Here is a 13,973-nt window from a genome sequence, read left to right on the forward strand (position 1 = left end):
AGAAAATCAGTTTTATTTCCTCAATTTAGGTTACAACAAACAGGTGAAAAACAAAAAATAGCAGCAAAAATTGATAGAAAATAAAAAACTGGAATTACTTGATTTGGTTAAGGATCACCCCCACATCCCCACTCCCAGAGGAGCACAGCTAATCTCAGGTAGGTGAACAGTAAGTCAGAAAACTGAAGATGGGACAGTATCAAATATTCACACATGAGAACACAAATGTCTTAGTGAAACACTACAGAGATTCCCAGAGTTTATCCTGCGACCCCCCAGTACAAAGTTCAGATTATGTGCGTCGAGCATCTGCTCTGTCCCAAATTATCAGGATTTATATATCAGGCATTTTTTTATGCTTCTGACATGGACCATCTCCCACTGTGTGTTACATGTGTGAAATGACAGCACCAGCCAAAGTCCAGATCTGATTTTCTAAATACTGTCCTATTGAAAATGAGGCCTGAAGGCTGGAGTCCACCAGTGCTCACAATCCAGTATTACCGAGCTTGAACAGTTCATTGAGGAAGAGTGTGCAAACTTTGTTTAGTCTAGATGTTCAAAGATGGTAGAACAGTACGCAAAAAGACTCAAGACTGTAATTAAAGCTGTGTAAATCTGCAAATCGGCTGCAGCTTTTTGTGTTTAGCAAATTCTCCACATGGTTCCTTAGTAATTTTCTTCCAATTCCAATTCAAACTGTGTCAACAAAATTTTGCTTTATAAGATGCTGCTGCATCTCTGATTAGTTTTTTTGTGTCATGTCTGTAGTTTTTCTTTGCTGCCAGTTGCATCTGCCATTCATTTGCCTCTAATCAGTTAAGAAAGTTAGTGCCACTTCAGGAAGCCGAAATACTGAAAAGACTGCTTCACTTTGGATTTGTTGTATGAGGAAAAGACAGATGCTTATCAGCAGCACATCTCACAGACAAATCATGACATCAACATCTCAATTTTTGTCCCACCTCTAAAACCCACTGCAACTATTGTAGAAAAATGAAATACTTACAAGTGATCATGCTTTTCTTTTTCAGACCTTCCAGTTCAGCCTGTTGTTGTATGATCTTCTCTATTTGGACATGTGCAAATGTTTCTGTTGTGTAGCTGCAGGGTTTGTCTTTCTGAAGTCTCATTTCAGCTACTGTGTCCAACACTTCAGGGACCTGCTTCTTGTCCCTGATGCTGAGAACAACAGATCTTCCTCCACAGCTCTGACAGAGATCCTGGATCTCCTTGTTTCTCTGTAGAAAGTTAACAACAGCTGGAGCTGTAGGATCTGAGTCCACAGTGAACAGAATCATGGTGAAGTCATTGACTCGAGAGCTGAATGTGTTCTGGATGGTCTGTAACTCTCCCTTGTCTTCATCAGTGAGGGGACCCACAGGTAGGACCAGGATGAAGGCATGGACCCCCTCAGGATCACAGAGGGAGATACACCTGAATGATTCCTCCATCACTGTCTCCTGAGGTTTTCCATACAAGGCAGGCAGCTCCACCAGGGAAACCCAACGTCCAAACACCTCTCCCTGATTTTTAACACACTCTGATGAGTTGGAGGCTGAATGAAGCTCTGTCTGACCTGAAATGGCCTTGGCTGCTGAGGTCTTTCCTGATCCTCTCCTCCCACACAGAACCAGGTTTAAAGCTGCTTTGGATCCTGTCACAGGATCAGTTTCTTGGTCTATTGTCAGATATCCTCCTCTGTTATCACTCACTGTATCTTCCATTTTTTGCATCAAGTCTTGCAGGTCAGTTTTTGAAAGATTCTTTTTATCAAGACTGATTCTGTGTTGCCTTTGTTTGCAGTCTTCCATGAGTTTTTTCACTGACTTATTCTCTCTCTCTTTGTCATGTGTGATGACCACTGAGTATTTAAAAGCATCTTCATTAAACAAACTCAGGATGAACTTCAGAGTTTTTCTGTTCTCCTCAGTAAATTCAGGTTTCACTATTAGCAGTAGAACATTTGGACCAGGAGGACAAAGAGAGACACCGTTCTTCATCACTTGTCCAATAGCTTCCACAGACAGACTGAAGACATCTGGAGTTTTAACTACTTTTAATGGTTTTCCTCTCCACTCTCCACTGGCAGCCTGACATTGTTTGCATGCAAAGACTTTAGGGACAGAAAACTCTTTTTTCCTCATGATGAAGTTCCCTAGTGCTGTTTTTTTGTCCTCACTTTTTCCAACCAGCACAATCCTGAGTCCATGTGCTGTAATTAGAGTTTGAAAATGGACTTTTGAAACTGTAATGATCATATTTTCTATTCATTCAACATGTTCCATTACATATGATTTTAGAAGAATCAATGGCAGTGATCAGAGAAGACTTTCATTGCCTTAGGTTGTTAAAAAATAATCCTTCAGGTCAATTTGAACCACACTGTTAGCTACAGACAGATCTGTTTAAACTGGTGCTTTGACATTTATTTGACCATTTACAAATTGATGACCACTGAATATTTAAAAACCTCTTTACAAATTTCAGAGAATTTTTGTTTGTCCCTGTTCCTCAGTGAAACCTTCTGATTGCGGTGCAGTACCACTAAATATTTAACAGCCTCTTCATGAAACAGTCTGGTAGAATTTTAGTGGTTTTTTCTGCTCCTCAGTGAACCAGAAAGTTCAACAACAAATCATATACAAATCACTCTCACTTGAGCTTTTGATAATGAATAAATTGCTCTCATCACTTTCCAAAAACTGTTTTTGTACTTACCAGCTGGATCCCAGCTCACATGATCTCCATTGTTCTCCTTCACTATTTTGTCCATGACTGATAACAACTGTTGATGTTCAAGGTTCTTGTGCCAGAACAACCTGTGTCTACATTTTCTGACTATGTCTCCTAATGGTGGATCAGTGGATCCTGAACTCTCCTCTCTGGGTGTTGATATCAGGACTAGTGAATGATCAAATGATCGATCACTAAAGTTTTTAAGAATTGACTGAAGCTTCTTAGTTTGTTCCTCAGTGAAGTCTTCAGGCTGTAGAACCAGCAGACACACATGAGGTCCAGGAGCAGATAAACTTGCACAGTTTTCTACATGTTTTGTCAGGTTGTGTAGGAACATGTCAGGATGCAGCAGATCTGGGGTGTTGATGAGAACAATGTGTTTGTCCTTCAACCGTCCTCTGACTCTCACACAGTCGTGTGGTTCTTCATCAGTGTTGAACTTAGCTTCTCCCAGGATGAAGTTCCCCACTGAGCTCCTCTCAGACCAGCTGTTCCCCAGCAGAACAACCCTCAGCTCAGACACTGGAATGATAATTATTTAAAATTATTTAATTCACAACAAAGTCATCTCAAGGCACTTTACAGAATAAAGTCAAGACTATTTCCTTAATGCCACCTTAATGTTGGTGGCTACTTTCCAATGTATTAACATATGATGAAGCAAATGATGAAAGAATCCTTTTAAATCAGCATCTGCTGTAGTGGAATTTTTCCCTAAATGCTGTTTATTCCTCCAAAACACAACACAATGTCAACTTGCCTAGATAAGCTCCAAAGTTACTGGAGTCACAGTTATTCCTTTTAGTATTGACTGGTGAAGAAAAAGGTGCTTTGGGTCACACAAGTAAAACATGACAAAGTCTGGGAGAAACCTTTGAAGAAGGTTTTTCACTGAGGTCAAAAACCATCCAAATCCAGCTTATGCACAAACATCAAGCACAAAGATCAGTGTTTGACCCTGTTCTCTTCCTACTCAGCAAGTTCCAGCTTTTACTCTGAGTTACAGAATCTCCAAGTACAGACTGAATGGCTACAAACACTCTTTTATTCCGATAATTTAATGTTTTTATACTTTTGTCAGAATCTGTTTTATAGCCAAGTAAACACACATACAAAGATTTGATCCACAAATCCAGAGCAGAAAAATACATGAAGCATAATAAATAAGTTGGACATAGTCTCTCTAAAGACTGTCCAGCTGTAAAAATCCTGATGAGGGAAGACAGTGGTTGATGAAAACATTGAAATGATCGTTTGAGTCACTTTCACTTTTGTCGTTGCAGCGATTGATCTGAATCTGTGAGTGTGTTTTGTTCTTTCTTTGCTCTGGGTTTTGGGTTTTTCTCAGGAATGAATCCTTTCTGAAGTCCACCCACCTTCCATGGATGTTTTCAGAAATAGACAATTATAAAATGTGTTTGACATTAACATAGAATGTACATCAAAGTTAATGCAGTAAAGCCCAGTCCTACAACATTATTTATAATGTAATAAAACATCAGGTCTCTATTAAATAAAAGTTATAAACTAATTCAAACTTAGTTATTGACTTAGTTATTTTTACTCACTGTGAGGTGGCAGGATTTCATAACTGCTGCTGCGTTGTAGAGGTTCATCATCTGTAACAATAAGCAAACAGAAATATACACAGTCATCCATTCTTTTATTTAATATTCATTTTTATCTGCCTGCTTGGGACATGAGAATATTAAGACCAGTGACATTTCAGTCAGAGGTCCTGGATGGTGTTTCAACACTAACAGAGACAAAACTCACAGCGTTCCATGAATCGAGTGATTTTAACCTATTTGTCTTTATGTTGTCAGCAATGTGTCCCATTCATATTGGTGAAAGCTCCTTAGTAGTTTTTTTATCTTTATATGCTTCTGATAGTTTTGCTGTCACATGCATATTTACACCTGAAAAATGTACTAATGCAGAACTATTCCTATAAAACACAGAAGTAAATCCAGAACTAAATACGTGTCCTTTTAACGTCACTTAGTTCATCTGTGTGATGTAAAGTGACTGTGGTGCAGCTGAAAAGCCTCTGCTTTGTTCTGGGTTCCAATTTTTCTGACATTTTGGCTCATTTTCATTTACAGACCTGATTAAAAGTACGAGGACTGAACTCACTTGATGCTGCAGACGCCATGATGTCACTGCTGGAAGCACCACAGACTAGTTCAGCTGGGGGAAAAGGAAAAGTAAAAAATGTTGTTCATCTATCATTCATACACAGACTCAGGTAAAACGTAGAAATTATTTAACTTTGTTAGTTTGATAGATTTCATTTGAGTTATTGAATATCTTAAATTGGACTTTTTTATTTGGACAGCAGATATTTAACACTTTATAGAAATATTATGTGAAACAGTGATAATGTAGTTTTAGAATTACAAAAATTATATTTTAAAAAAGTCTGACATTTATGACATCAAATACATTATTACAAGTTATTTTTACCTGGTTTTTACAGATATGTTATAGGAACATTGCTAAATTTTCTGTAAAATTAGGATTTTTATCACATTAAGTTACAATAATTTTATATTTAATATAAATGATCATAAATCTTTTAGGGAATTTTCTGTTATTTGCCTGGTTACAGTAACGTTAGACCACATGTCCTCTGTCTCTAACATGTCCTCTAAAAAACTAATCACCGCTGATTTTAACACCGATCTGAAATAAAACACTTTATGAGTGTGGAACCGAAACAACTGCGACTTTTTACCGTTTTCATTTCTGTTTAACCAGTTTACGTTTATTTGTAGTTTTCCTACATGTGAGCAGCTGTTTCTTTGCTCCTGAAATGTTCCGCGTTTCCTCCGTAACTTTCAGCTGAGTTGGTGAAGTTTGGCTGTACGATGTCACCAAATGAACCCGAACACCGACCTGAAGACAGAGACACCGAGGTCCCTCCGTTTATTTCATGTTTCTATGAGGGAAACAGCTGAGATTGTGTCTGCGCCATTAGTCCTGGACGAAAGTGCAAGTCAGAGAAAACGTGGTGGATCAAGTTACAGATTCCGAAACGATAAAGTCTTTTAATACATGTTTTAACTCTTTGTGTATTTTCATTCGTTCTGTGAAACTAAAATGACTTGTAGTTTTTTATTCTCCACTGGTCCTTGATTTGGTGAAGCTCTCTGCAATTTCTAACGGTACATGTCCAATGATCAACTCGGACATTGCAATGAGGCCACACACCAGCAAAGCAGAGACGTTAGTTCCTAAGACTTGGGAGTACGGACGTAACGTGCGCGGAGTAGTCGCTGGTTGGTCATGTGACATGACGTCGCGACTTCCATACTCTCAAGTCTTAGGAACTAACATCTACCAAATGGCTCAAATGGCTTCACTCATTTGTAAACTTGTATGAACATATTTCCAACCTTCTGATTACATGGTCTCTATATCACATTGAGTTTTAAATTAAACAAAATGTACTGAAACAGTTTCAACAAAAATACATGAATTTTTTATTTTTTTTGTCCTTTCAGTTTATCCCGTGAGTTCAGTGTCGCCACAGTGGATCAATGTCCGCATGTTGATTTGGCACAGTTTTTACGCTGGATGCCCTTCCTGACGCAACCCTCCCCAATTTCTACCGGGCTTGGACCAGCACTGCACAGCTAGGGAGGGGGATGGGCTGTTAGGGGTTCAGTGTCTTGCCCAGGGACACTTCGACATATAGCCAGGGCCGGGGATCGAACCACTCACCTTGTAGTCCGTGGAGAACTGCCTTTACCAACAAAAACACATGAAATAAAATAATAAAAATAGTCTTCTTCTTTTCCTTTTGGCTGTTGCCTTTCGGTGGTCTTCACAGCGAATCATCTGCCTCCAACTAAAATGTCCTCTGCATACTCTTCTCTCACACCAACTAACTTCATGTCCTCCCTCACTACATCCATAAATCTCCTCTTTGCTCTTCCTCTAGACCTCCTGCCTGGCAGCTCCAACCTCAGCATCCTTCTACTGATATATTCACAGTTTCTCCTCTGAACATGTCCAAACCACCTCAATCTGTCCTCTCTGACTTTATCTCCAAAACATCTAACATGAGCTGTCCCTCTGATGTCCTCATTCCTGATCCTGTCCATCCTCGTCCCTCCTAAAGAGAACCTCAACATCTTAAGCTCTGCTACCTCCAGTTCTGCCTCCTGTCTTTTCTTCAGTGCAACAGTCTCTAAGCCGAACAACATTGCTGGTCTCACCACCGTCTTCAACATCTTTCCTTTCATTCTCGCTGATTCTCTTTTATCACACAACACACCTGACACTCAGACGGGCTCAGAGCTGATCCTTGATGCAGACCCACCTCCACCTTGAACTCCTCTGTCACACCTACAGCACCTCACCACTGTCTTACAGCTCTCACACATGTCCTGCACCACTCTAACATACTTCTCTGCCACTCCAGACGTCCTCATACAATACCACAGCTCCTCTCTCGGCACCCTGTCATACGCTTTCTCTAAATCTACAAAGACACAATGCAACTCCCTCTGACCTTCTCTGTACTTCTCCATCAGCATCCTCAAAGCAAATACTGCATCTGTTGGACTCTTTGTAGGCATGAAACCATATTGCTGCTCACTATACAGACTGAATGAATATTGATAGGTGGACAAATATTTTAGACAACAGCATGAAGAATAATAACCATTAACTGGAACAATCAATGTGCCATCTTGTGTCCCGGCCCAACAGCAAATGTTGCCCAGTTCTTACTTTCAGTCTCAATTTCTTTCTGTTTTTCTGACAGATAATTCACTTCACTGCAGTTGTTTCCTGCATCAGTGGATTTGATGTAGCAGACACAGGCCTCGTTCTCATATTTATTAATCTGCTCGAGCTCTGAGGCATCATCCTTAACAAAGATGAAAAACAGGAAAAGGGTTTTGCTGCTTTTCTCAAACACTGGACAGGGGTTCATAGGACGGTCTCCATGATCGGCCTTTTTCAGCAGTTCTCTTTCTGGCTCCTACAAAAGATGAAATAATTAAAAATTGCATAGATGAAAATGAAAATAATACATTTACAAGTAACATAGTAATTAAACATTTGCATAGGATCATTACCTCAAATGTCACCGTTTTATCCTCGTTCACTGTTCCTCTCTTCATGACCAGAGCCAATGTGTGGGCATCATCTTTTGTTCTTCGCTTCTCTGCAAAGGCCAAAAGGATTTTTTCATCTCTGTCATAGACAAGAGCAGGAATCCTGTAGACATGCTTGTCTATGGGAATGAAGACAACTCTCTTTTCCAGTTCAGAATCAGATGAAGGTTTGTTGGACATAGTTGCTGTCTGTGTTTCAAATGATCAAGCAGTTGATCAGAAGGGAGAACAGGGAGTGAGATGGTGGCCCAAAGAAGGGGTGGTAGACCTGCTTTGTCCTGAGGTTGTGACATCTTCGTCCTTTCAGCTTATCTTATAAGTTCAGGGCTAACACAGTGGATCATTTTGTACAAATGTTAATTTGTCACAATTTTTACTTCCTGACAGATCCCTCCCCCATTTCTCCATCGCTATTATAAATGGGATTGGCAGCAGCTCACTGCCATTTTCAGTCTCCTCACTTGCTGCCTTTCCATTGCTGATCTACCCACCAAACCAGCGAACACTCGGGGAGGAGCCTATGCAGGTGGGGAGGCCTAGGTTCTTTGCCAGTGAACGGCAGCGCTGTCTTGACATGGGGTTGGATTACCTGATGTCTAGCTAATAGTTTACACGATCTTAGTTTTTGTTCTACAGACGCTAGTGACAGACCTAAAGAGCCTATTGATTTAACTAACAGTCCCAGCTGTTATCATGATCTGGCAGAGGTTTTCAGCAAGGCACGGACATTTACATTACATTACATTTAGTCATTTAGCAGACGCTTTTATCCAAAGCGACTTACAAGTGAGGTACAAGGCAGCAAAAATCTAAGTCAAGGAGAAGACACCAAAGCAAAGTCCTTTCAGAAAAGTGTTCACAGTTCACGAGATGCAAGTGCGAGAAAGAGCAGAAAGGGTTTTTTTTTTTTTTTGTAAGAGATTTAAGTGCATAGGAAGACGCGGAAGTGTTGTGTTTTCAGCAGTTTTTTGAATATTGGGAGAGAATCAGCTGAGCGTGCAGAGTTTGGTAGCTCGTTCTACCATCGTGGGATCATTGCGCTAAACAACTTCACTACCTCCCCACAGGCCATACGACTGTGCAATTGACTGCCTGCAGGTAGCACAATGCCCAGTGTCACCTCTACTGTCTCTGAAACCTTGTATTGACTATAGAGGTGTAAACACCATCACAGTTAAAAATAGGTGCCTGGATGACATCTTAATCTATTCTAGGAACTTCCTACAACAATTACAACGATTACCGGAATAACGATTCCTAGGGTTTGCTAACTTTGACCTCCGATTCATTCAGAACTGTAGCAAGGTGGAAGCCCCTTTGCATGCTTTCACCTCTCGCAACAGACATTTATCTGTCCAGAGGAGGCAGAGAGAGTATTTGGTCATCTCAAACAGCTCTTTACCACTGCCCCCATCCTGACTACCTGACACCAGGTAGTCAGGATGTCTGGTTTGCACTCTATCTGCCTTGTGCTGCTTTATTTTACTTCATTTTTATTTTTATTACTCTTTTACATGCCCTTATTGTATAGTTGTATTTTATATTGTATATTTGATCTGTATGCACGTTGGGTCTGAGAGTAACACAATTTTAATTCTCTGTGTATGTATGTACTGTACATGTGGAAGAACTGACAATAAAGCAGACTTGACCTGACCAAGAGGCAGTTAATTGTGGAGGTTGACGCCTCCAAGGTGAACTCCTGCACATTCTTCTCACGCTGTCTGACAGAGTTCAAGGAAGAGGAGAAACACATCCTCAACTACATCCTGTTCCTCATTAGAGAAGATCCTACTACCTGTCGTGCTAAGGTGGGGCCTGAGCAACGTTGGTGACAGATTGTGGTTTTCCACCAAGGACCGTCAGCTAAGAGTGGAGAACAAAAAACTGGCTCATCGGTTCATTGGCCAGCGTAAGATCAGCAAGGTGATCAACCCAGTTGTTGTCAAGTTGAGGTTGTTGGGCAGTATGTGGGTCCACCTGGTATTCCATGTTTGTCGTGTGAAGCCAGTAAGGAATCGCTGCTCCTCCTCCTGTTGAGTGACTCTTTGTTGATAGTGTTAACTTCCTCTTTGAGAATGAATTTTACTTATGGTAGTGTTTTCCTCCTACCTTCTGTTATGTTTTTAGTTAGGATTTGTATTATTTGTCCCCGGCACAGGTGCTGTGAGCCAGTTCTATTAAACTTTTGTCAATAAAACATTCTTGTTGTAACACTCTCGACACATGTTGGCTCCTGCTCTTGGGTCAGTTTTTATCAGCAATGTCAGTGCTTGTGTGGGTACTAGTGAAAAAACGCTCTGTTAAATTAACAGTCACACTCTGGCAGAAAGTCTCCATCATCAGCAGACAGAGGAAGACAGGGATCAGTGATGGGGACTGATTTCATGTTCATTCTTCCTAAACTTCAGCCAGTTCCATAAGATTAAAGAGACATCACTGAATCTATGTTGGTACTTTGCTGTTGTAGATATGATGAGTCCGTCTAATCCAACAGTAAATCCTCCTTCATGAAGGTGATAATGTTCAGTTTTTGTTCAGACTCAGAGGAGTTTATTCAGTTTTAAAGGCTGTTTGTTTGCTGTAAAACTGTAGTGCAGACAGGAGATGTTGTTATGTAGCCAGTCCTCACTCATGTACTTAATGTGGTGGACAAACTAATAGAAAAAACTGTTTCATAACATGCAGTTACCGCCAATACATCCTGTCAGTTTAGGTGGATGACCATTGTTATGCCCCTGGTCTAGGGGAACCTAGACATAACACGATGTGCGCCACCACTGCTTTCATTCCCAATCAAAACCAGACCAAGTTTTGTAATTTGTAGCTATTTTATTCACTTCGGACATGAGCAAGGCCCAAAACAACAAACAAAAACTCTAACACCATCTCTGTCTGACCTAAACAACCAAATAAATACAAACCAAATGACAGGGTGTCTAACCTGAACTCCTCACCCAAAACAGGAGAAAAGGTAGTAACAAAAAGGGCTTTTACTCCTACTGTGGCTACTTGATGCTCAATAATTTACAGTGAGTTCTATTTACAATTTTTACAGAAAATTCCAAATTACAAAAACAAAGTGCGGAGCTCCCTGTAAGTCCAGTAGTCGCGTACAAAATGCTGGGTTGGTTAGAAGTGGCAGATGTCGGGGCGCTGGGCTGCTGTCATCGGTTATAAATGGAGAAGGAACCTCCATCCTGTCCAATTAGGTGGCGACATGGAGTTTGAATGGACCAATGGACCACGTGTGGCTCAACCCCACCCCCTCAGACACACCCACATAAAAACACAGGAGGAGGAGAAAAAGACAACATAACAATAACACACGTAATGACTTGGGTCATAACATCCCCCCCCCCAAAAAAAAAAAAATCAAACATTTTCCCACAAGTAAATGTTTTATTCCGCATAGCACCGAGACAGAGCATCAGCCAATATATTGTCTGGACCCCTTTTATAATGAATTACAATATTGAAATCCTGGAGCAACAGAGACCAGCGCATGATACGGTTGTTGTTGTTCCGCATCTGAGTCAAAAACACGAGAGGGTTGTGGTCAGAGTAAACAATGGCGGGTATGGAACTGGAACCTAAATACACTTCAAAATGTTTTAGTGCCAGTAACAAAGCTAATGCCTCTTTTTCAATAGTGCTTTAATGGAGCTGGTGTTTTTTAAACTTTTTAGAAAAGTAGCAAATTGGATGGTCTATACCAGCATCATCCTCCTGCAGGAGCACTGCACCTGCGCCAAGAGCACTGGCATCCACCTGCAACTTAAACGGATGCGTAAAGTTTGGGGCGGCCAGCACAAGGGCCCTGCAGAGGAGAGCTTTGGCGGCTTGAAAAGCAGACTGACATTTCTCTGACCACTGGTACGGGGTTTTGGGGCTTACCAGGCTAGTCAATGGAGCAGCAACATCTGAAAAGTTTTTACAGAAGGCTCGGTAATATCCAGCCATCCCGAGGAAGCGGCGAAGCTCACGGCGCATCTCGGGAGCTGGGAAGTCAAGAATGGCCTGAACTTTAGCAGCGACAGGGGACACTTGGCCCTGTACTACTTGTTTGCCCAAATAGGTAACGACCGCTTTCCCAAACTCACATTTGGCCATTTTAAGAGTGAGGGAAGCAGCACGCAAGCGACTAAAAATTTCACTAAGGGTTTTCACGTGCTCAGATCAGGTTGCCGAATAGGCCACTATGTCATCTAAGTACACTTCACATGTGTTCACACCTGAAAGCACTGTATTCATCAGCCGCTCAAAAGTGTCTGGGGCATTTCTCAATCCAAATGGCAAAACTGTGTACTGGAGGAAATGTCTGGGGTGACAAAGGCACTAATTTCAGAGGCCCGTGGTGTTAACGGGACCTGCCAGTACCCTTTTAGGAGGTCCAGTTTGGGGACATATTTGGCAGAACCAACACGGTCAGTCATCCATACGTGGAAGCAGAAACGAGTCTCGTGATAGCGTTTACTTTGCGTTAATCATTACCAGGGTGTCTGGTCGGGTTTGGGAACAAGAAGAGAAGGTGAACTCCATGGACTATTACTGGGGACAGCAAAGCCAGGGTCAAGGAGGTATTTAACTTCTTGTTGCATCACTGTTCGTTTGGTGGGATGGACACAATACGCATGCTGTTTAATAGGTTGGTGTTCACCTACATCAATGTCATGGCTAATCACATGAGTTTGAGAGGGAATATCGTGGAATAAACCAGATTATTTTCGATTAGTTTTCTGATGTCAGATCTGGCTGGTTCGGGTAGGTGTGCCAAATATACCTTAAGGTTACTCAGGATTTCTGTGTTTGGAAGGCGTGCACAGGAAGCTGAGCTATGTCTGTCATTTAAGCCATCATCTCTAGGATTGTATGGTGCTTGTGGGACAGACAAAGCGGAGACAGAGACAACAGGAACTATGGCAAAAGAAATTACACCTTCCCGTTCAACATACTTTTTAATCATGTTAATATGGCACACTCGAGTTTTTTTCTCGCGGTCATGGGTTTGAATTACGTTATCTTTTTCTTTTCCTTTGGGCTGTTCCCTTTCAGGAGTCGCCACAGCGAATCATGTGCCTCCATCTAACTCTGTCCTCTGCATCCTCTTCTCTCACACCAACTAACTTCATGTCCTCTCTCACTACATCCATAAATCTCCTCTTTGCTCTTCCTCTAGACCTCCTGCCTGGCAGCTCCAACCTCAGCATCCTTCTACTGATATATTCACAGTTTCTCCTCTGAACATGTCCAAACCACCTCAATCTGGTCTCTCTGACTTTATGTCCAACACATCTAACATGATCTGTCCCTCTGATGTACTCATTCCTGATCCTGTCCATCCTCTTCCCTCCCAAAGAGAACCTCAACATCTTAAGCTCTGCTACCTCCAGCTCTGTCTCCTGTCTTTTCTTCAGTGCCACTGTCTCTAAGCCGAACAACATCTCTGGTCTCACCACCGTCTTGAACATCTTTCCTTTCATTCTCGCTGATTCTCTTTTATCACACAACACACCAGACACTTTTCTCCACCCATTCCAACCTGCCTGCACTCGCCTCTCCACCTCTTTTCCACACTCACCGTTGCTCTGAACCATTGACCCTAAGTACTTAAAGTCCTGCACCTTCTTCACCTCTGCTCCCTGTAACCTCACCATTCCACCTGGGTCCCTCTCATTGACACACATGTATTCTGTCTTGCTGCGGTTAAGCTTCATTCCTCTGTTTTCCAGAGCAGACCTCCACCTCTAGATTTTCCTCCAACTGCTCCCTGCTCTCACTAAAGATCACAATTTCATCTGCAAACACCATAGTCGATGGAGATTCCTGTCTAACCTCATCTGTCAGCCTGTCCATCACCAGAGCAAACAAGAAGGGGCTCAGAGCTGATCCTTGATGCAGACCCACCTGCACCTTGAACTCCTCTGTCACACCTACAGCACACCTCACCACTGTCTTACAGCTCTCATACATGTCCTGCACCACTCTAACATACTTCTCTGCCACTCCAGACGTCCTCATACAATACCACAGCTCCTCTCTCGGCACCCTGTCATACACTTTCTCTAAATCTACAAAGACACAATGCAACTCCCTCTGACCTTC

General features: G+C 41.7%; 1 protein-coding gene across 10 annotated transcripts in view; it reads right to left on the bottom strand.

The window, feature by feature from the left end:
• The window catches only part of LOC137135790 (uncharacterized), a 191,457-nt gene that overhangs the window by 2,024 nt on the left and 175,460 nt on the right, over positions 1-13,973 (bottom strand). For all 10 annotated transcript variants that reach the window (XM_067520369.1, XM_067520370.1, XM_067520376.1 and 7 more), the window contains one exon: positions 1,010-2,215. In XM_067520369.1, coding sequence (XP_067376470.1) covers positions 1,010-2,215 — 1,206 coding nt within the window. The remainder of the gene's footprint in view (positions 1-1,009; positions 2,216-13,973) is intronic.

Source organism: Channa argus, chromosome 11 (assembly GCF_033026475.1).
Source record: "Channa argus isolate prfri chromosome 11, Channa argus male v1.0, whole genome shotgun sequence".
Classification (NCBI taxonomy): domain Eukaryota; kingdom Metazoa; phylum Chordata; class Actinopteri; order Anabantiformes; family Channidae; genus Channa; species Channa argus.